General features: G+C 42.8%; 1 protein-coding gene and 1 long non-coding RNA gene across 4 annotated transcripts in view; both read left to right on the top strand.

Annotated features, from left to right (window-relative positions):
- The window catches only part of TGFBR3 (transforming growth factor beta receptor 3), a 209,833-nt gene that overhangs the window by 132,823 nt on the left and 52,594 nt on the right, over positions 1 to 24,416 (top strand). For all 3 annotated transcript variants that reach the window (XM_006934902.5, XM_003990327.6, XM_019837423.3), the window contains one exon: positions 22,806 to 22,989. In XM_006934902.5, the coding sequence (XP_006934964.2) occupies positions 22,806 to 22,989 (184 nt within the window). The remainder of the gene's footprint in view (positions 1 to 22,805; positions 22,990 to 24,416) is intronic.
- LOC123379696 lies at positions 4,877 to 14,124 on the top strand. The gene is made up of 2 exons (XR_006584544.1): positions 4,877 to 12,126; positions 13,645 to 14,124. It is a non-coding gene; the product is annotated as an uncharacterized LOC123379696 (long non-coding RNA).

Here is a 24,416-nt window from a genome sequence, read left to right as displayed (position 1 = left end):
TAAAAGGCTTATTTCATTGAAATAATACCAGAGTCCACAGTGTATTAAATTGGAAGAATGCTCTTAGTGGTATTTGGGCAGTGTAGGTAAGCAGTCACGGAAAACAAACACCGCACGTGTGTGTCTGACTGTGGATGGAGGATCTGGTCTAGTTTCCACGTTAGAGCAGGACCTGTAGTCATACTCTGTGTGGCCTGGGCTTTGGTCTCCACTCTGAGACTCCTCTGGTGGCATCAGGAGCAATGTAAACATTGTAAACAGCCACTAGGTGTGTGGTCTCTGACTGCAAAATAAATACACACAAACCCATTCTGTTTGTATATAACACAGGCCTACTTTCTGATACGAGGATCTGTTTGTTGAGAGAGTGACACAGCCAGTTCCAAAATGAAAACATTTGTACTTTATAAAAAAGCTGGAACCCAGCTCTTGTGGAAAGATCCAAATATTACCTACTATTTGTAAATCATGTCCTTTTGAGTTTGCCAGAACATTCAAGTTTGCTGGTTGTGGAGAAATTGATGGGTTGTTTGGATGGAATTTTTGGGGTATGATATCATGTCTGATGATGCGCAACACTGCCCTTCACAGTGATAACTCACATTGTCTACTGCTAGGGCTCCATGCTGATGTCCTTAATTGCAGAACCTTAGGCTTTTAAGCCTCATCGCCCCAAAGCATCCAAAACAAAAAGAGACCTCAGTTAATAGTCTTTTTCTTGTATAATGAGCATATCTGTATTTACATTTGAAGAATACACTTAAAAACTCAAAGGTACCTGTTGAATAAAGTCGGAATCCATAATCAGTACAGTTAATAAGTAGATAAATAAGTGAGTAAAGAGGGATAAGGGACAGCTCTTCATTATAGTCAGATGCCAATCAATGATATAGAAGGATAATGGAGTTAGAAATTCCTGGTTTTGCAGTCATCATAGTAAAAGTTTATTGGGCAGGAGTCATCAGTAGAAGCTAAATGTAGCAGAAGTGGAGGGAGTTTGAGGAACTGTATATTTTATTTAAATTACCCAAATTACTTACTAATACCAAAAGAAGAAACAATAACTATATATAGTGGAGATACCCTACAGTACCTTAACCAAATCTTCAAAATCAACATCACCAGTATGGTGCACATGGACATTGTGTGCCTTTAAATGTGATAACCTGCATCATTTATCTTATATTCTAGCCAAACATGCACATAACCTGGATCTGGTCATGATGAAGCATCAGGCAAAACCAAATTGAGTGACATTCTATCAAACCCAGATAGGACTTACACAAGAAGCTCTTACCCCAGACTGGCTCCTTCATACTTATAATCATTGTCAATCTCTTGTAACTAAAGGTATTTGTGATAGTAAGTAATGACCATGATCATAAAGTCTTATGTGCATTTAGCCCTTAGAGTGCTGAGCTATATTGTGCAATACTGTAAACAGTAGCTACAGGTGAGCTATTTAAATTTAAAATAACTATGGGCGCCTGGGTGGCTCAGGTGGTTAAGCATCTGCGCTGACAGTGCAGAGCCTCCCTGGGATTCTCTCTGCCCCTGCCCCACTTGTTTTTGTTCTCTCTCTCCCTCCCTCCCTCCCTCCCTCCCTCTCAAAATAAATAAACTTAAAAAATAAAACTTTTTTAAAACTTAAAAAAAACTTAAGTTAACTAAAATTACAAATACAGTTCCTGAGGCATACGAACCACATTTCAGGTGCTTAGTAGCTACATGAGGCTACCACACTGGGCAGGTTATGGACAGGTTATGAGTAAATGCTTTGCCCACCCGGCTTTGAATCCAAATAGTAACTCAAGGCAAATTATTTTATTTCTTTAAACTTGATTTTCCTCACTTGTAATAAAGGAAAATTAATAGTCCCAGCATTATGGGGTTGTTATCTTGATTAAAAGAGATTACATGTAGCATGTTTAATACAGTGCCTGACCCTGTTCATAGATATTACCTGTTGTTGTTGTGGCTATTTATTAATAGTCATAGTAAAGAACACTTGGAAAAGATGTTGAATTTCTATTTTTATTTGTTTATTTAGAGAGAGAGAGAGAGAGAGGAAAAGAGCACACACAGCGGGATAGGGGAAGAGGGAGAGGGAGAGAGAGAATCCCAAGCAGGCTCTACACCCAGCACTGAGTCTGACGCTGCACTTGATCTCAACCATGAGATCATGACTTGAGCTGAAATCAAGGGTCAGATGCTTAACTGAGCCCCTCGTTTTATATATAATATGTATATATATTATAAAATATAATTTATATTTCTAATTATAAATGTCTAGCTTGGCTTGTCCAAGATTAAAAGGAGTTCCTATTTCTCTGGGCTACAGGTCCAGATGAAAAGTGAGGGCTACGTATATCATAGTTGTACTGGTCACTTTCTGGATTCTTCATGAACCTACCCCTCAATGGGTTATAATGGAAAGTATCTTACTCCTAGTTATTATTTATTTGCTTTAATTTTAAGATCTATAAGAACTGCATCTTGGCCATCAGTTTATTTTTTTTTTAATTTTTTTTTTCAACGTTTATTTATTTTTGGGACAGAGAGAGACAGAGCATGAACGGGGGAGGGGCAGAGAGAGAGGGAGACACAGAATCGGAAACAGGCTCCAGGCTCTGAGCCATCAGCCCAGAGCCCGACGCGGGGCTCGAACTCACGGACCGCGAGATCGTGACCTGGCTGAAGTCGGACACTTAACCTACTGCGCCACCCAGGCGCCCCGGCCATCAGTTTAAAATGCTCTAACAGTTAAAAAAGGAGACAGTTTTAGTTAAACAACTTAACATCATCCCTCTTTGGAGTCGATCCCATGTAAGGAGATTGCAGATCAAGTGATGAACCTAAAATTACCAACACAGGGGAGACAGCATTGGGAGAAGCCAAGGATTTACATTCTGGGACACTTGAACTCTACTTTATTATCCAGCAGGCTTTCTTTAGGTAAAATGGTTTTCTCCCATCTGTACATGTCTTCAAGGCCTGGAAAAGCTAGTAGAACATGTGTTGCTCATTCATTTTCTCAGGTCCGTGGAGGAGGTATACAAGCTCTCTCACAAGCCAGGTAGCTCTCCCTGACAGTGTGTGAGGTAAAGAGGGTAAAGGCAAGCTCTTCCCTTACTCTGTGTTGCTGGAAAGGAATTTCAGGGTCTGTGCATCCACTGGACAGCCATTGCAGCAGAGGGGTCTGCTGCTGGATGACAGACACACCAGGGATGAGGTCTGTTGATCCAGGTATAATAGCTAAGAGTTCAAATTTAGAAACAAGACCGTTACATTATTTTACAAACACTTGAGAAGGCCTGTGGGACTTTCAGACACTGGGACTTAGCCGTTTCCATCACTGTCTCCTCCCAGGTTACCCAAAGAGCTCCGAGTTGTGGAGGAGAGAGGCCGTCTCTTGATTCTTTGTCTAAGATGTGTATTAATGTAGTGCCTGCATTACTGTCTTAAAGCTATCTTTACTTTCCAGGTAAAGTTACAGCACTACACAGTTCTGTTTTTTGATTTTTGTCTTAGTTTTTATTTATTTTTTTAAGCAGGGTGGTGAGAAGAGATGAAGCAATGATATCTACTCATCTGTTCAAGATGACGTTTTAATTTAACTTGACATGTCTGCATTTATTATAGATGCCCAAATTTAAAAGGGAAACATTTCATAATTAGTTAGTAGGAACTTGTGTTGCTCTGAATGTCTCAGCCACCATGAGAATGACTAAAAATATTATACTTTAATACTGTCTGATGAAGGTGTCTGGCTTTTTTTCCTGTCAAATCATTCCAGCCCTCCTTATGATTTCACAGTGCAGGCAAGAAGGAGCGTGTCAGGCAGGGGGAAAATGGGATTGAGTTTCCTCTGCGAATGTAGCTCCTTTATCTGGTTGTTCTGGTTATGTAGGAAACAGAATGAAGGGTGATTGTGTCATTGTCAAGCAGTGAGTCTTTGAGTACGAGTCTCACACATGTGTATATGGACGTGCACACGCACATGCATGATGGAGTTGTCACAGCTGTATAGATTTTCTTCTGTAAGGTGTCTGGATGGCCCAGAGAATATTGAGTAGGTTAGAGCTGTCCCTCAGTGCAATTAGAAATAAGAATAATCCTAACCCCTCAGTCTGTCATGTTGAAACTACAAAGAAAAATCTCTTAGAAGGATTTTTATTTTTGCAATTATTTCCACATAGAAGAAGAAGCATAGTTCAGTGGGGCAATAAATATCTGAACTTCCAACCTGAGTTTACTTAAAAAAAAAAAATCATAACAATACTAGTTTTTGTTAAGAAACATGATGCAATTTGAATAGACATTTCACCAAAGAAAAAACACAAATGGCTAATAGGCACGTGAAAAGATGTTCAATATCATTAGTCATTAGGAAAATGCAAATTTAAAACCACAATGAGATGCCACTTCACACCCACTAGGATGGGTCTAATAAAAAAGGCAGATAATGACAAGTGTTATTGAAGATTTAGGGAAATTGGAACCCTCATAAATTGCCGACAGTAAAGTAAAATGCTGCTTTGGAAGACAATTGGGCAAAACCTAGGTGTACAGAAAAAAAATCACCCACAAATGTTCTCAGCAGCATTATTCTTAACAACCAAAAAGTAGTAGAAACAGCCCAAATATCCATCAACTGATGGAGGGGCTAAAAAAAATGTAGATCCAGGGTGCCTGGGTGGCTCAGTCAGTTGAATGTCTGACTTTGGCTCAGGTCGTGATCTCACAGTTTGTGAGTTCAAGCGCTGCATTGTGCATGGAGGCTTCTTGGGATTCTCCCTGTCTCCCTCTGTCTCTGCCCCTCTTGTAGTGGGGAGGGGAAGAGAGAGAATCCCAAGCAGGCTCGGTGCTGTCAGTGCAGAGCCTGACGTGGGGCTCGATCTCACAAACCGTAAGATCATGACCTGATCTGAAGTCAAGAATCAAACACTTAACCATCTGAGCCACCCAGGAGCCCCTAATCTTGTTTTATTCTATTCTAAACCTGAGTGCGCTCTCCTGCAAGGTCTACAGACTCAGACCCTTGGGATAAGCAGAAAATCTCAAGATGACACATAAAATGTCTAATCCAGGGGCCTTACGCAGCCTTTTAATGTCAGGCTTAGTTGCTTTGCATGCTTATAAGGAAGAAAGGTATCTAAGATAAGGAAACCTCGAAAAATAAGCAGCAACTTCTTCCAGTTTCACTTGTTCTTGGGATTACTGTGCTGCAACTTATATTTTCCATCCATTGACATTAAAAAAGGAAAGAAATGTGTGTGTACATGTATATGTTTGAGTGGAGGTGTAGAGTGGGAGGGGATATTGGTTTCTAAGATAAGGTTTCCAGAGTTAAGAGAGATACAGGATGCCCATTAAGTTTGAATTTCAAATAAACAACAAATACTTTTTTTTTAGTATGCCCATATGATACTTGGGGCATATTCGTATTAAAAAATTATTCATTGTTTAACCAAAACTCAAATTTAATTAGCTATTCTGTATTTTATCTCACAGCTGTACTCAGAGGTAATTCGGGTTTTTCTTTCTGGTTAACAGCCTGGCCTGAGTACCTGGGTACCAGGAGGCCTGAGCACTAAGTGGCTCTGTCACTAACTAGTTCTGTATTATTGGGCAAAATCACTTACTTGGGCCTCAGTTTCCTCATCTCTAAAGTAAGGAGGTGGTAGTAGCCAGTCTCTGAAATTCCTCTCAGCTTTTAAACTCTCTGATTCGTTGATAATATGAATGTTAGATATTATATCCCAATTTAATTGGAAACAGAAAATGGTAATCTGAACATTGCCTCTTCAGCAAATCCAAGTAAATATCAGGGCAGGGCAGTTGGAAAAAAAAAAAAATGAGAGAAACCAAACGCAATGCTATTGGCTTTGGAATAAAAACAAATCAAAATTTAATCCTAATGAAAAATGTAAATTAATACCAGTTACAGGCTTAATATTTAAAATCTAGTTTTGTGTGTCTGAGAAGAAGGGAGGGGTAGGTGAAGAGGTGGGTGTTGCCAAAATCTGGTTTATTCCTTTTACTTGCACTTGGTGGGGGGGGGGGGGGTGGAAAGGTCTAAATTTTTGGGCCTCTGCCACCAAACCACAGGCAGTTCTCTGGTCCGCACTGCAGTTTGGATGACTGACAAGGCTCAGTGAAAAACAAGTGCTATTTGTTTTCCTGTGCCCAGTATTTAACTGGAAATCAGAAGGCAAAATTTCCAATCAGTTGTTAAATAGCCCCAGATGTGTGCTTAGCTCCACTCTAGGAAGGGACGTGCACAGCCTAAACCACAGCGCATGTCCAGGCCTTCCTTTTCTTAACTCCAAGTGATGTGTAACTGAGAGTTGTAGTATCCAAAAATGCCCTTTGAATAACTCAGGCATTCAAGTTTGGTTGTGAAGGAGGGAACTTAAAAAAAAAAAAAAAAGGAAAATCCCTGTATTCTCCACTATGTTGCATTTAAAAATCTGGAAATGATTTTTTTTTTTTTTCTAAATTCCTCCTTTCCCTTGCTTGGCACTTCTCCCCACGCTTAGAAAAACATTAGATTAGCATACCTGCTATGACGGTTTCTGTATCCACTTGTTCATTCATCCAACAACCAGTTTTGAGTGCCTACAGGATGCTGGGGACTGTGCTAGGTATGGAGGGTTCCAGAGAGAAATGGAATGGACTACCTGCCTTCCAGGAGCTACCCATTACATAGGAGAGATGGTTAAGAGATTGGGAATTGCATTTCAAAATTTTAAACATGTTTTTATTTATTTTTGAGAGAGGGAGAGCGTGAGCAGGGGAGGGCAGAGAGAGAGGGAGACGCAGAATCTGAAGCAGGCTCCCGTCTCTGAGCTGTCAGCTCAGAGCCCGATGTGGGGCTTGAACCCATGAACCACGAGATCTGACTTGAGCCAAAGTTGAACGCCTGATAGATTGAGCCACCCAGACACCCCAGGAGTTGCATTTCAGTGTAAAATGTACCATTGTTGGAGGAGCACCTGGGTGGCTTGGTTAAGCTTCTGACTTCGGCTCAGGTCATGATCTCACAGTTCTTGAGTTCTAGCCCCACGTCGGGCTCTGTGATCACAGTTGAGCCTAGAGCCTGCTTTGGATTCTCCCTCTCTCTGCCCATCCCCTGCTCTGTCTCTCTGTCTCTCTGTCTCTCTCTCAAAAAGAAACATTAAAAAAATAAAAAATAAAAAAAAAAAAGAAGTACCATTGTTGGATCCTGAAAATTGGAGAAAATGAGAGTTCTCTTCTTCCAAATGCAATGAAGGCAGCTCCCTCTGTGAGGCTGACGGAGGAGCAGTGTGGGTCGGGGTTGAGGACACAAGAATAGGTTTTTGCTCAACCAGGAATGTCACTCCTGTGTACTAGGAGTGTATAGACTAGGGCTCTAGATATACCATTTTGGATTTTCCAGTTAGGCTTTCCCCTAAACAAATTCTCTCTCAAAGACAGATTAAATAACTAAACATTTCAAGATTGGTTCTTCTTCTTTTTAAAAAATGTCTCTTGTGGAATGACTCACTATGCCCTTTGGGATATTCCGAGTGGTTGTGTACCATGCATTTTTGTTCCAGAGGCTGCTTATCTGTTGGTTTTGTGGCTTGTCCATAAGAGCCCTAATTGTAAGGGGCTTGATCCTCTCATGAACTAGGGTCAGTCAACTACCATATTTCCTAGGAATGAGTTTCTGGCCCATTTGTGGTCAAGAGAGCTCTTCCTAAATGTCACTGTGGCAATTAGAGCATTGGAATGAGTCCAGTTTCAGTTGGTAATCCTGGTCCAGAAAGAGTTTTTTGGAAGACTTCCTAGGATTATCTTAACTTGCTGGGTTAAGGCTTGTGAATGTTGCCAGTGAGTGGCCCCTTGGCCTTGTGAGGTTTGCCTGGGTGTATTCTTCCTGCTCGAGACATCCTGTCCTGGAGGGTTCACGCAAGCGTAGACTTTTCCTGGCTCCACTGGACTTTCTGTGTCATGTCTGTGTGCAGGCCTGGGCTCCAGCTCTGTGAAGGCTTTGCTTTCACTCAACAAATTGAGGTTAAATAAACTCTATTTTACCAAGGAGAGAAGGCAGGTTTCTTCGTGTAGAGTCCCATTCCTTCCTTTAAGGCTTTGCTGTCTAAGGCTACTCTGGCAACCTGATGGATCTGCCCTTCCCAAGCTTTGGGCAATTGTATCAAACATCATATGTCTGGTGCCCTTGGTTAATGTGGTAGGCAGCGCAAGGGGCTGTTTGGTAGAAAAAGTGAGTGTTTTGTTAAGGGAGGTTGTGGAATATTTTTTCGTGTAATAGGAGGGGGAGAAACTTATCTCCTCGGAGATTCTGGTGAGGTCAGCTTGAAAGCTTGTGGCTGTGCCATGGTCCTCTCACTGCAGACAGTGAGGCCCTTGGTAAGCATTCCCCACAGGTGGCCTGCAGTCCCCATCTCTAATGGGGACTGCATGATGGCCTGACTCCTTCCTGGGAATGGAGTCATTGGACTTATTTGAGGCAGCCCAGCGCCGACACTCTAAACCTCCATCATCCAAACCCCTAGCTTGGAAGTGGATTTCTGCAGAGGAGGAAGGGGTCCCTTTAGCCTTTCTTGTTTCTTTGTCCAAGGTAGAATTTATATCCCGAGAACAGTTTTTGCCCTTGGTTTTTGTCTTTGGTGCTAATACCCTATTCTCAGATGGCCTCTTAATGCCACCAGGCCAGGGAGTCCTCCTTACTCTCCTGCCTTGTCCTGTTTCGGTGGTGAATGACACAACTGTGATCTTGGGACCCAGGGTATACCTGAAAGTCAGGGTATATAGCCATCTGCCACCTCTGCCAAAAGCCCACAAAAGCTCATTTGATCTCTAGCCATTCTGTGTTTATGACATAGTCTGTTCTGGAGATTCTATAGTTTCTGGCTGATACAGGCCGCTGGGTGATGTTCAGAGCTACTGTTTGGAGCCAGCAGTGCTCCAGCCCTTGAAAACAGGGTTCATATATCCTTTTCTGGAAGTTCAGACAAGAAGGCTACAGTCCAGGCATAGTGAGGAATGAATTATGGCCTGTCAACCTTATGATCTGTCAGACAACCCTTGTGGCCTATTGTGAGGCTATGTATACACGTATGTGTACATTTGACAAACACTTAGTGCATGAGCCATGTGCTAGGCACTCTTCCAAGTACTTCACATATATTACCTTATTTAATCTTCATAACAAGCCTGTAAAGTAGGTACAATTATTATCCTCATTTTAACATGAGGAAATCGTTTCCACAAAGGGAGATTAAGTTAATTTGTGCCTGATCACACAGCTAGTAAATAAATGGCATCTATAACCCATGTATAGTGCTTAGAATAGTGCCAGGCACATAGTAAGTGCTTGATAAATGTTAGCAATAATAATAAGTATTTTTTAATGATAAGGATTAGTAGTTTGGGTTAGCTTTTTCCCTACTTTCTCCCTTTTATCTCCTATCTTGGACTTTGATCCGGGGTTTGAATGGGAGCAAATCGGTGTAGCCAGGGATATTGGAATTTAATTGTCCACTGTCGTCTGGCCCAGGGCTTTCCTTTTGCAGAGGGAAGGTATTTAGGTTGAACGATTTCCCCTGAGATCTAGATGCAGGACATTGCCCTGATCACAACCAACTACATATAACAATAGTTTTCCTAGATACCGTGTGAAGCTTTTGAACTAGTGTCAGCCATTGCCCTCCCGCTGACTGGAGGTTAGTCACTGAGGCTGCCACCTTAAAAATAGCATTCCAAAAGCGATTAACCCCCCCTCAACCCCCTGGTGTTTTGAGCTGTTTTTTTCTCCAGTTGTTTTCCCCTTTGCTTAGAGCCCCTGCCATCATCCCTCAGTCACAGATAGTGCAAAGAAGGTAGCTGGATGGCCTCCTGAGGGACGTACATAATCTAAGTGCCCCTTACTTTTTAGAAAGGTAAATGGAGACCTCACTGGGGACAGTCACACCACTTGATTCAAGGGTGTGACTTTGATGTCCTCTGTAACCCTGGTCTCCAGCCTGGAACCACTAATGACTGTCCCAGCGACAAGGGCTTCAGAATTGAACCTGAAGAGCCAAATCAGGGTATCGCTCACCAGATCCAGTGAGGAGCTGGCGTGAAATTGCCTCTGTGGTTTCATTTCAGCAGAGTGTGTTGTGAATGGCTTGCTACAGTACTGGGATCTAGGTAATGCCAGTATTTCAGTTGGGTGTGGGTGTTAAAATTGCTTCTTGATCCTTTTTCCAACAACATTGTCCCCCAGTCTCCTCTGGTTAGCTTGTCTCTGAATAGGCTTTACCAGAATACCCTGCATAGCTCTCTGTCTTTCACCCTCTAGGATCATTTATTTCTTCATCCGGGGTGGCCTGGAAAATGGAGGTAAGTGTAGAAACATGGCCTGCCTTTGGTTGAGAGCTAATGTTAGGAAGGTCAAGAGGGCTCCAGCCATTCTTGGGGCTGAAGGCCCTACCTCCATCATGCACCCCTGAAGGAAATATCCTTTACAACCTTTTTTTCCTAAACTGTTCTTAGGTCTGGGGTTGCTAGGCCAGAATATGCAGCTCCATTTCTCTTCAAGCCTTCATCAGCCATTCACAGAAGCTGTAACAGTCAGTGGTTATCCAAAGAAAGAGAACCAGTAGGGGATATATATAAAGAGATTTCTTGCAAGGAATTGGTTTATGCCGTGTGGAGACAGACAAGGCATGGCAGAAATCTGCAGATTGGTGATCAGGAAGGAGGGCTGGAACTCTCCAGCCTGAGTGGAAGCTGCTGTCCACAGGTGGGATTTCTTCTCAGGGAAGCCTCAGCCCTGCTCTTAAATCCTTCAACTGATTGAATCAGGCCCACCCAGATTATCTAAGATAATTGCCCTTATTTATTTATCTGATTATGGCTGTGAATCACACTTACAAAATACCTTCACAGCAACATCTAGATTAGAGTTTGATTGAATAATAGGATATAATAGGAATAATAATAGCCAAACCAAGTTGACATATAAAACTGACCATCACAGGGAGCATTTATATCTTAAATTTATACACCCTGATAATTCTTGCCAACCTAGGTCTACCATAATTTCTCTTCAAATGATTTCAGGTCCTTTGGCAGCTTTTGTTGTTTACTATACCCAATCTTTCTTCTTCCCAACAAGTAATTACTTTGTTCCCATAACAGTCATCACTATTTCTGTCTGCCCCTTCCATTTCCATTTTCTCTCCCCTACTTTTTCCAGCTGAACTCCTTAGAGTGCTGGGGAAGGGGGAGAAAGAGAAGGAAATAACCAAACGGAACGGGGGAATCTCTATGCAAACATCAGGAAAGGACATAGTCCCCTGCTTTGCCTTACTGCTTTCCCTTTTCACTCTCTTAAAAGCCTGGATTTGTATTGCATAGTTTTTGGAGTCTAATAGACATTTTAATTCTGCACTTGTCCTTTGCTAAAGCTATGCAATCTGGGGCTTTATGTAACCTCTCAGAGCACTAGTATCTTCAGTTGTCCCATGTGAAGATTCAGAATCTATGAAACGTTCACTTAGTAAGTGATCAGTAAGAACCTTCATGGCTATTCTCTCCCAGTGTTCTGTTCATAGGAGGCTAAGGTGGGGCTCTGTCTACCCAGATCTACTGATTTCTTGAGTTCAGTAGTTGACCACTCCATGGTAGTGGAGTGGAAACAGCTCTCTAATGGGAAAGAAAGCCTCTGGTTCTGTTGTCAGCCTGCTTTCTACCAGCTGTGTGCCTCGGGCCGATCCTTTAGCTTCTCTGAGCGTTAATTTCCTTGTCTGTAAAATAGAACTTAGATTATCTATTTGATGAAGAGGAACACTATAAAGAGAATTCTTGGAACCTATTAGGAGCCAAGCACTTACAAAGTTCAGTTTGTGCTCTTGAACCTGGGTTGGCAGATTGGATATAACTTAAAAGAAAAATAAAAGAATCTTCCCTAGCTAGGGATTCCCAGAAGCATGTTTGGAGGGCATAAACAGATAGAGGATCATGGCAAGTGATGATAATGATGTCAACATTTTGTTTTTTCCTGGAAAAATACCCTTTAGATGACAAGTACGCTTTAAATTTTGAATCACGCTCATCCTAAAATCCTGCTAACACTGGCAGATGAGAAAGGTAAGTTTAGGAATCTGGAGAGCTCATTTTGTAAGACCATCAAGGGTCCCTCTGTGACCTGGGACTCTACTTTGGAAAACTCTACATTGTAAAGCAGCTCATGCTTCATTAATTTGGTAACCTGTGTGGACTGAGTCTGTCTTTCAGATGCAGTGACATATTTTGCTTCCTTTTGTATATTCACATATACTATCGTTTCTGTAACATTTCCACGGGAGATTAGAGGATTGCTTTTGTAGTGGCTTACATTCAAGTTTGTGCGTGTTTATAGTGAGAGGGCTGCATCTCAGAGCTTTGTTCTTGGCATGTGTAAACATGTTGGGTGTTAAGAACAGAGGGCTGTTTCAATCCTTTAGTTCTCTATATTCCATTTCAGCAAAAATAAAAATTAAAAGCAGAGGGTGACCATCATGAATGTTTTGAGAAAAAGTGTTGAATATTAGTTTTAAGTCATTTTAAAGGAAGAAGGTAATCTGGTTTTAGATACAAAATTAAAATCACCCAAGATTTTTAAATGGTTGCATGGATTTGTGTTTCTTGAATGCACGATTGGCAGATGCCATAATCACATGGCTCATGAATATGTAGCATTACAAATTAAGACTGTAGGTTCATGGGCATGGAAGTTATTATTTCTTTAAAACAAACTTAAAAAAAAAGCATTGAGTCATGATATATGGTTAATAGAAAACATGTTTCAGATCATATTTCACCTCACGTGGCTTTTGGAGGAAATAGGCAAGCACAGCCCTCCCAGGAATTGGGTAGGAAAAACGTGTGATTTTCCTCTTTCAGAATGTAGCGTTTAGTCCTCATTTGGGAGGTAAATATTTCAGTACTGTTCCAGTACTTTATGTTAGTTTGTTTTTACTGGATGGACTTTGTGCACAAAATACACCAAAGCATCATCTCAATGCCTTTCTGTGTGGGCACTGTTAGATGAATTCTAGGACCCATCTGCCATCAATACTATTTATATAAAAACCTAAATTCAAGAGAAATGCCTATTCTACTTTACGTCTTTTTTCCCTCTAGAATGGAAGGAACTAGCAAATACTTGACACCACAGGTGTTTTGGAAATGTCGATGTGTTTTTCTTTGCTTTTTTTGTTTTCCTTGTTATGCTCTATTTTCCCAATCAGGCAACTCCAAAAAGAGATTTGTCTGCACAGGAGTCAGGGAAAAGGAATAGGAATGGTAGAAGTTACGGACAGGGCAAGATAGAAGAGGGAGAGGAGCTGATCCTGATTGTCCACATGCTGCACTTTCATCAATGCCAAAGTCATGTAAATGTGTGAAGCTGGGTGTGTGAGCAGAGCAGCCCCACGGAGCTTTGTAACCTGAATAGCAGGCGCTCACCAGCCACAGCTCAAGCTCCAAATGGACCACAGCTGAGCTATAGGGCGTGTGTATGTGATTTCTGGAACAGATTTTCCTCTGCGATGTCAGCAGGCTTTTCTTCATCTTTGGGGAGCTGTGTCTCCTCTGATTTCACAAGGCCCATTTCTTTCTTTTTAGATGTGCAAGAAGATGACTCTATCCATGACTTGGCTTTACTCTCTCGTCTTGTTTTTTGTTTTTTTTCTTTTTTCTACCACTGCAGTGGAGAAGATTCATACTTGATCACCATGCTGCAATCCTGTTCCTGTTTGCTTCACAAAGATTATTTGAAATTTAAATAATATTTGTATCTATGGCCTACAGCAATGATCCTCAACTATGCATTGGAATCATGGGGTGGTGGGAGGAAGGTTATAATGCAGTTTCCTGGACCCCACATTCCCACCCATCCTGGAATCTCCAGGATGATTATACTGGTCTAAGGATCACACTTTGTGAAGCATTGGATTTGAGATGGCTTCTTGACATTAATTTATGTTCTGAGACCAGATCAAGAAGCAGATGGATAGATGGATATTATCAGTGTTTCCTTACAATCATATTGGAGGAGGTCCTGGAGTAATACTGTCCAATAGAAATAAAATGTGAACCACAGAGGGAATTTAAAACCTTTTGTTAGTACATTTAAAAGGGAAAGGAAAGGCACCTGGATGGCTCAGTCACTTAAGTGTCTGACTCTTGATTTCAGCTCAGGTCATGATCTCAGGTTCGTGAGATCGAGCCCCAAGTCTGGCTGTACACTGACAGCATGGAGCCCGCTTGGGATTCTCTCTCTCTCTCTCTCTCTCTCTCTCCATCTCTCTCTCTCTCTCTCTCTCTCTCTCTCTCTCTCTCCCTCTCTCCCCCCCCGTCTCTCTCTCTCTGCCCCTCCCCCGCACATGCTCATTCTCTCCCCCTCTCTCTTACTCCCTCTGTCTCTCCCTTTCAAATAAATAAACATAAAAATATATTGTTAAAAAGTAAGGGAAATAAGTGAAATTATTTGTAATGGCATATGTAATTTAACACAGTATATCTACATAATAGCATTTAACATAATAAAAAATTGTTGAGGTTTCTTTAATCTTGTACTATATGACACAGTACAAAATCTAGTATGTATTTTACAGTTGCAACACAGGTCAGTTTATTTAGCAATATTTCAAGTGTTCAATGGAGTGTGGCTACTGTATTGGACAGCTATAGAGCAGGTACAGTGTGCTCTGAGCCATTGGCAGACACGTGACTGATCGAAGTGCTCATTCTCATTTCTCCACTACTTCCATATGTGAGTGACCTCAGAGTCCTTCTTAGCACAGAACTTTAGGCAAGTACTACCAGTTGATTGGACCTCAAGATTCATTCATTCACTAAATACTTCTTGAATATCTTTTCTAAATACAGCACTATTTTAGGTGCATCAGGTATACCCATGAACAAAGCAAAGATCCCAGCCTCTGAAGGAGCTTACATTCTGGTAGGAGGAGATGGACAATAAACATAATAAATAAGTAAATTATATGGTAGTTTAGAAGGTGACTTTCCAAGAACATGGAAAGCAGGTTTGGGGGTGTATCAGGATTGCTAGAGTGGGGGCTGCTGGGTGGTTGGATTGTAATTTTTAATTGGCCCCATGAGAAGATAACATGTGACTGGGTGAGGAGAAACTTCAGATGAGACTTCTTTTTTTTTTTTTTTAATGTTTATTTATTTTTATGAGACAGAGCATGAGTAGGGGAGGAGCAGAAAGAGAGGGAGACATAGAATCCAAAGCAGGCTCCAGGCTCTGAGCTGTCAGCATAGAGCCCAATGCGGGGCTTGAACTCACAAACCACGAGTCATGACCTTAGCCGAAGTCAGATGCTTAACCAACTGAGCCACCCAGGTGCCCCTAGATGGGACTTCCTTATCAGGACTGTTCATCAGGGAACATTCTTCGTAAGGTGAGGGCAGTGGGGAGGGGATAGAGGAAGGGGAGGGGAAGGGCATAGGATGAGTGAATCCTTATAGTATGGTACTACCTTCTCTCTCCCCCCTCACCGAAGACCAAACTAACTCGGGGGAGGCCCACAGGGATACTGTGATGCAACCACCAGGCCTCTGAGTCAGCTGATGTGCTGAGTTAAGTGCTAAAACAGAGAGCCTCAGTTCCAGGAAAATGGTGACTGCACCCATCGGCCAGGATTTGTTCACCTCACTAGAACTTGGGAGATAAATCTTGAGGCTTCCATGGATCTGCTTAGGACTTTAAGAGTTAAAGTTTAAATGCAGGTGTGGAAACAAAAAGGGCTGGTTGCCTCTTTGCTTTTTTCTTGCTCTTTTGGACAAGGTTGTTGAATCTGATCCAGAAAAAATAATAAACTTGGCTCTCGTTGCCTAGCCGTAAGTTCTTGTAATAAAACTCCCAGCACTGGCAGATAGAGTAATGTTCTGCTCTTTAAAAAAAAATCTGGTAGCATAACCAGGATCTACAATACAAATGGCGTGCATGGTTTAAGTAGGGAAGAGCATTCAGGAGGTGGCTCAGTGTGCATCTCAGTAGCCTGGGGTTTGTTGGGCAGTAAAGTGCTTCACGTTTGCCCCTTCTTGCCAAGGATCGGGATTCTTAAAGCTCTATGCTCCGTTCATTCCCACAGGGAGATGTTTGTCATGTCAGGGAATGTCAGAGGATTGGGTTTTAATTAGCAAGCAGGAGGAAAGTTCGCTGAATTCAAGGGAGGACATGGAATGATGTAAGAATTTGTTTTTAGGTGGAGGTATTGGGTGAAAAGGCAAATCATGGGCTTTAAATGTTGGCTGAAAGAGCATTTCCACAGGCAGTGAGAGAAGTAAGGAGTTTGGGTTACAGGAATGAAGAAACTATGGCATATCCTTTCCTGTAAGTAACAGAACCGATTCTCATTCAGCAAGCAATTGTGGAGTCCCTGCTTTGTGCCAAGCTCCATGCCACGCAAGCCCCGGAGATTTAGAATGAGCAAGGTGCTTGATTGACTCTTGAGCTGTTTTTCTTTATCAGTTTTGCTGATAAAGAGTCACATTTCATGTGAGAGAGGGGCTCGACTAGAGGTCTGACAAGGCACCTGTGCGCTGCTCCACCCTGAAGACAGAAGGGGAGTCTGGGAGGCTTCACAGAGAAGGTGGTTCTGTGGAAGTTCAAGGAGAGTTACCAGGTGAGGAAGGCTGGAAAGAGCAGTCCAGGTGGGAGGGACCTGGATGTAACAAGACTCAGGAGCCTCAAGTAGCAGGATGTGTTCTGCCACCAAGCGATTCCATATGGTGAGTACACGGGGGAGTGGTAGCCAGTGGGGCAGGCAGAGGCCCTTTCTGGTCATATGCCATTTAAGATGCTTAGATACTGTCCTGCATCGTCATGAGTTTACTCTTTAGAAAGATCTCCCAGCAACAGGGTGGAGGAGTGATGGAAGGAGACCAGATTGGAAGATAGGGGGTTACTCTAGTGGTTGAGATGCAGGTGTCTTGAGATACAGGGCCAGAAATATGGGGTGGCGGCGTGGCAAGAACCCACCAATAAGGTGGAGTAAAAGAAAATACCTGCCATTTTATCCAAATATAAAATCCTTGCTCTTAACATTTTTTAAAACATTTCTATATTCACTCATAGTTATTTTCCTTGAAATGGTGATTGTAGCCCCTCCTTGTATTAGAAAAATATTGTTTTTTGCTCTTCTCTTTATGTCTGTGTTCTTCCACAGACTGTAACCCAATCCAGACTCAAATAAGGATACCATACCATGAAGGTCAGGTAGGAGACTAGAGTGCCAGATGGTAGAGGGGATGACAGTGATAGATCATGTGTTTATTTCACCAGGGTTCTTAACAGGTTCTAGCATGATGCCCTTACAGACCAGGTGAGGACAGTTCTATGGAGTTACTTTGTAGTTGATGAACAACCTGGGACCCCAGCATGTGCTGTTTAGCATCTTTGGGTCAGCATGGGAGTATACCTGTAAGTCACAGACCTTAGCCTGGTCTTATTCCACTGCTCAAGTATTTAGATGAATGTATAGAAGGCACGCATGTGAAATTCAGTGATATTGACAGCTAACAGAATAAGGATTTTCTTAAATGTTTGTTTATTTATTTTGAGAGAGAGAGAGAGTGCAAGCATGAGCGGGGAAGGGACAGAGAGAGGGAAAGCGAGGACCCCAAGCAGGCTCCATGCTCAGCACAGAGCCCGATGTGTCACCTGATCCCACCACCGTGAGGTCATGACCTGAGCCGAAATCAAGAGTCAGACGCTTAACCAACTGAGCCACCCAGGCGCCCCCAGAATAAGGATTTTTATGTGTCCGACACAGATTTGAAATATGGGTCTAAGGAATAAATATAAGACTTTGTGTTTCTATGAAAGAATTACTGCTATAAGGGAAGGATGGAAGGAGCCTCAACCCGGTAAAATGAGCCCTGGGGATTTAGGTGCCACCATCTCCACCACCACCTCCCCGGCGTGAGATGCCGCTCTTTCTCCCTGAGGTTATTGCAGAAGCCTACTATTGGTCTCCTGCTCTTGCCGCTCTTCAATCTAGACTGGCCACAGCAGCCAGAGGTAAAAATTTTTTAGATGTTTTCGTGAACTCTCAGTGGTGTCCCATCTCACCTGGACTAAACACCATAGTCCTTAGTGGCAGTCTGCCAGGTCAGATTGGACCTTCTCAGCTCTGTGACCTCTCTGACCTTTTCATCTACCTGTCCCTCCCGCTCCATCCCGGTGCTCCAGCCACACCGGCCCCGCCTCTCTCCCTTCCGCTTGCCAGACCTTTACATGCGCTGCTGTTTCAACCACAGATGCTTTTCCTTCTGACCTCCGCAGGGCTTTATGCTGTGACTTTCTCAGCTGGACTTTCCCCATGACATTTAAGCCTTCCCTTCTCTCACTTTATTTTGCTCCATAGCGCCTCTTGGGATACTACATATTTCGCTTATTTATTGTGCTCCTCTGGCTTCCTTAACAGACTGTAAGCTCCACAAGGCCGGGGAGTTTCATCTGTCACCTTTCTGTGCGATTACCCCAGCACCTCCAACACAGTGCCCGGCACAGATGAGGGAGGTGCTCAAGAAATATTTGGCAGGTGTATGTTTGAAGTATAAATTAATGAATATGAGATGACAGCAGAGTTCAGCTGATAGAAAACCTAATGTGATTCTGGGCTGCATGCAGTGTCCACATATATGTAGAAAAAGATTTATTGTAAGGAATTGGCTCCTGTGATTATGGAGGCTGGCAAGTCCAGAATCTGCAAAGTCCATGCCCCGATTTGAATCTGAAGGCCAACAGGCTGCTGTAGAACCTGGAAGAGCTTATTCCGGGGGTGAGGTCAGGCCTTCAACTGATTGGATGAAGCCCACACACCTTAGGAAGGGCAGTCTGTTTTACTTAGTCTACTGATTTAAATGTTAATCTCATCCACAAACACCCTCACAGAAATACTCAGAATTATGTTTGACCAAATTACTGGGCACCGTATAGCCCAGGCAAGTTGGCACATAATTAACCATTACGGTGCATTTGTCAGACCACACCCCAAACCCCAAGTCTTGTCCTGAGCACCACATTTCAGGGACTATGCTGGTGAAGAACTGATAACCACAGTATCTGAGGAGGAGGTGAGGGGGCTGGAAATAGTGCTCTGAAGAAGTAGAGTCAGGATTGGAGTCAACTGACATCTTCAGATGCTTGAAGGCTTATCTCGTGGAGGAAGGAGGAAGGAATTCTTCCTCTGGAAGGCATAGCTCAGACACATGGGTAGAAGGCAAATCTTACAGATAGAACGGAAATCTGCCTCGGGAGCTGATGAGGTCTTCTTTCTGGCAAGGTTAGCACAGAGGCTCACTGTGACCAGGAGTCCGAAGTCTCCTGTTTGGTCTTGCTCCCGTGCCGATCCTCTGACCTTGTGTGTGCCATTCAGCTTCTCTGAGGTTTCTTCCTCTCCACTGTGGAAATCCTAGTAACCTAGCTCATAGGTCATCCTGAGGATCAGATGGAAATAACAACACCTTCTAAAACTCGGTGGGGGTTGGGGCCGACTTTTGTCGGCGTGCAACTTTGTCAGAGCCAGGAGAACTGGTGATCAGGAGGAGTGCTGACTAACCCCGTGCCGCAGCAGAAAATTTCCACTGACCTGCAGTCAGGGACGTTTCACTGCCTCTGGCAGCTTGGCTTTCTTCTTATTGGAATGTGCCTGAGGAGCGGCAGTTAACTCCTTTTCCAAATTCCTCAGCTGTGAGTGGACGAACCTTGCTGCTGGCCCCCGGAGAAGACAGACTGGAGCAGGGTTGGTGGTACATGGAGGGATCAGCCAGGAGTTGCCCCTTCTTGAAGAATCAGCCATGCCCTAGTATCGCTTTTCTGTTACTTTCGGATGCATTTGGGAGTTGCTCCTTATTTCTCTCTTACACTGTATACCCCACCTTCTACTCCGAAGAAATGTACTCTAGGTACATGGTGTTTAAAACTCAAGTGCTTTATTTTATGGCTGTAACATGAATGAGGACAAAAGGAGCGGAACATCCAGGGATACTTGCCGAAACATTCAGAACTGTGCTGGCAGAGGGACAAAGGCCTTTGCACTGTTGTGGGTTTTTTGGTGACAGGCTTGATAAAAATGACTTTTTAGCACAAGTGGTTTCCAGTGAAAAGAAGATTTTACTACAGTGCCTCAGTCATAACAATCAGATAAACACTGAAGTTCAGTGTTGGTGAGTAGCTAAGTCTCAGAGGGTTTATACATATGTCGGCATGGTTATTGTTTGGCAGGTAAATGGTTCAGGAACTTTTTCTTCTGCGGGCATTGTTCAAAACAAGGTTAAAACTGGACAGTCCCCACTGATTTTGTTTATATGTAACTGGCATCAGGACATATTTTGCAAATGTCATTAGCGTTCTTCGCAGCACTTCGTGGTACCTGATACATAGTAGGTGTGCATGAGGTGGTAACTATTGTTAGAGGCCATGGTTTATGTCCAGCTTAGTAATGATTAGTTTTGGGCTTCCTAAACCAGGAAGCTTCTCTTATTCTTTATTAAGTACCTAACGGCCCAAATTCTAGCATAGAGATGACTGTCAACTTGAGGATTCAATCTGGGGATCCAGTAGACGTTTGAATGTTAGCAACATTCAGTCAGACCAGGATCTCTCAGGCGCAGTACTGTCGACATTTTGGGTCATCTTTGTCACGGGGGCTGCCCTGTGCACTGTAGAACGTTTAGCAGTATCCCTGGCCTCTTTGCCAGATGCCAGTAGCTCTTCCCTCCCAGTTGTGACAATCAAAAATATTTCCAGATGTTGCTGAAAGTCCTCTGGGGGACAGAATCACCCCAGTTAAGAACCACTGGTAGAGAGGAAGCTGCAAGGTGCCCACGCTGCCCCTGACCCATAATAGTGCTTTTAAAATTACGGATCACTCAGTCCCAATTAAGGAAGGGCTTCTCAACCGGGGCTGACCTTTGGAATCACTCAGGGAGCTTTAAAATGATCTGAGGTCTGGGTCCCATCCCAAAGGTTCTCATTGGTCTTGGGTGTGGCCTGGACCTCATAATATTTAGAAGCTCTTAGATGCTTCTGCTTTTCAGCCAAGAGTGAGACCAGAGCATTAGTAGGTCATGGAATCAATTTGGCGAAGAACGTCTTTGCTAGCATTTAAATATACACAGTAGTGCCTGCTGATCTGAAGGTTTTGCTTTCCATGGTTTTAGTTACTGTTGATCAGTCGCAGTCTGGACGCAGATGCTCCTCTTGTGATGAATTGTCAGAAGGTCCATAGTAGCCTAACACTGTGTCACTGTGCCTACGTCCTTCATGTCGCTTCATCTGCTCACGTAGGCATTTTATCATCTGACATTGCAAGAAGGGTGAATACAGTACAGTAAAATGTTTTGAGAAAGGGAGGCCACATTTATTTACAACATATTGTTTTAATTGCTCTGTTTTATTACTAGCTATTATTGTTAATCTCTTACTGTGCCTCATTGATAAGTTAAACTTTACAACAGGTAGTTATGTATAGGAAAAAACATGGTGTACATAGGGTTCACTGCTGTCTGTGGTTTCAGGCATCCACTGGGGGGTCTTGAGAGATATGCCTCAAAGATAAGGGGGGACTACTGTACCTGTGTATAATTGAATAGAAAATAACAGTGCCTAGCACATAGTTGGGGTACGTACTATGTTGTTTGTGCATTAAGGTTGCAAACATCGCTGTAAGCAATAGAACCCTAAGCAAAACCCCTGCCCTCAGCCTGCTTTTAGTCTGGTTATTTGTAACCCCCTTCAGAAACTCCTTTGCTCTTTGTTAATGAGAAATAGTTAATGTGAAATTTAATACATTTATAGCAGTGTGGCTTGGGAATTTGTGAACCTTGTTGCTGACAGTTTGAGGTTTTCACCCTGACATTCATAAAATCAGTTACTTTTATAAATGCTAGCCAATTAAGATGACATGTGCATATTTTCACCAGCGACTAAATTTGATTGCAGTGCAGCAGCAAGATGATAATTTTCCTCCTTTGTATGTGTTAATTATATATACCATGATGTGCTAGGTCAGCGATTGTCTAGATGCATCCAGCAGGAATGTGGTACTTGCATAAATCATCCTGAAAGTTTTATTAGGGTCAGTCTAACAGCCTCTTGACTTCATTATCTGTGGGTGTTTGGGGGTCTCACAAAATAAACTGTAACATACATTCATCTCACTTCTAGGCAGCAGTGCGATGTTGTAGAAGACTGACAGCCTCCAGCCATTCTCTTTATCTCATTGCCCAGGACAACACAAACCAGTGTCTCTGGGATGGTGGCTGTCAGTAGAGGCTGCAGTTATGGAAGACCTGGACATCAGGTTTACTTGCTAACTGGACTTTGGATTGCTTGCCCTGATCTTGAAGCCCATGACAAGCCCGTGATCACACTCCCTAGTTTCCGCTAGGCTAGAAACTCTTTACTTGAAAGGCTGGCCTTCAACTGAGATATCAGGAAAAATAGCAGTGATCATTCTTGTGATAACTCACAATGCACTCTGCAGTCTCTTATCACAGAGTTCTTTACAAATTCTAATGGCACAATCCTGCGTCACTGGTTTCTTAAAAATACCAGTGGTTCTTTGCGTCACTGCTAGCTTTGTTGTTTCCTGGGAATCAGCTGCTGAAAAAAGACCCACCTGTATAACAAAGAGAAGAGGTTGGATTGACAAATACCCATTGTCTGATAAATGCTTTCTCTAATTATGATTCATCTCCAGGTGACTATACCATATTAAACATGTACCTTGTTCTATTTCCTCTAGGTGTCTCAGGGTTCCATGGTCCAGTTTTCATCAGGAAACTTCTCCTTGTCAGCAAAAACAGAAGAAAAGAGATTCCCTTATAGAAACGACCGTCTGCTAAGTTGGGCTCGAAAGGAGTACGGAGCAGTCACTTCATTCACTGAACTCAAGATAGCAAGAAACATTTACGTTAAAGTGGGGGAAGGTAAATTTTACGTGGTTTCAGTTAATGACTGATTTATGACAGTCACTTGTTTTCTTTTCAGAGACCAGGTGGTTAGAGCAAGGAATCCTAGAATTACAGAATGTTGTAGCTGGCAGGGACCTGAGAGATCACCAGGCCTGCTCCCCTCACATTCCTTCCTTCCCTTTTTTTTTTTTTTTTTTTTCTTTTTTCCCTGAGGAAACAGGCCTGGTAATGGCCAAGCAGGATGTTGGGAGTAGCATGGTTGAGAGAGGAGAGGAGGCTGTGGTGCAGGGTTTAGAAGACGTCCACACACAGAAATCGGAAGTGAATGAAGGGTGAGAATCCGAAGTGAGGGAAAGGAGGTGATCGCTAATGGAATAGAGGAGGAGTTGGCCGGCTGAGCCAACAGTTAGGGCTTCCTCTTACCTGTTGATCTGCAAACATTTGAAGCCAGTGTTGGTTTATGGTCTTGAGACGTGGGTTAAATTTTGGACAATAGCAGCAGAAAAGTGCTTAAATATATTTTTAATACTAATGCCCATTACAAGGACAAATTATTGGAGAAAGGAACTGTGTGGCCTTGATAAGAGATTTGCCCGTTTTAATTTCCTTGCCTTGCAGAGGGATATAAATATCTGGTAACTCAGTTTGAAAGCACATTTTTAAAAATAACTTCTTTCATCATTATTTTTAGTTGTATGTATTTGGAGACCCCATTAGTTACTAGAAATAACAACTCTTGTGAATGAGTCCTTGTTATAGTCAGGTGAGTATGTGAAAACTGCATTTCAGGTCTTCAGCATCCATCTGCTTTCTGTTGAACTCGACAGCACTTGTCACCTCTTTCACAGACAGCATGGCAGCACAGCCTTGCTCGTTGAATGCTTGTTTCCAGCCCGTTCTTAAACCTGGGCTGTGTGACAGTTGCAGGAAAGGTGGACTCTGATGTTGGAGTATGTGCTAAGTGCAAAGGCCACATCAGGTGCTTTCTTTTCGCAGGTACCCCACTTAACCTCACCAGTAATCCTACGAGGAAACCATTACTTCCATCCTTTTACAGAGGGGTTAGTGGTGGGTTAAGCTAGCTTGCTCAAATCCGCATTATTAGTAAGTGGTGAAGTCAGAATTCAAACCCAGGTTTCCTGACTCTCGAGTCTAATGCTTGTTTCCTGATGCTGTATTTTAAGTCTTAGCTAAGTAGGCACAACCTGACAATACAAGTAGGCCACCTGGGTGGAAAGACTTGTTTAGCAGAGTAGAGAGAAGAATTTTAGGTGAGTGTTGGATACAAAAGCTGGAGTTTGTTACTGAACTCTTAGGTGGTTAGGTAACTTGTAATAGAGGTCAGCTCCCATTGGAACAAAATGCAAAACCTCTTTAACAAAGGTTCTAAGCCCTGGCGCATGGCCTGCATTTCTGAAGCAGAATTCTAGTAGCGTAAAAGG

The sequence above is a fragment of the Felis catus genome, chromosome C1, assembly GCF_018350175.1.
Source record: "Felis catus isolate Fca126 chromosome C1, F.catus_Fca126_mat1.0, whole genome shotgun sequence".
Lineage (NCBI taxonomy): Eukaryota > Metazoa > Chordata > Mammalia > Carnivora > Felidae > Felis > Felis catus.
This window is presented reverse-complemented; position numbering and strand designations above follow the sequence as displayed.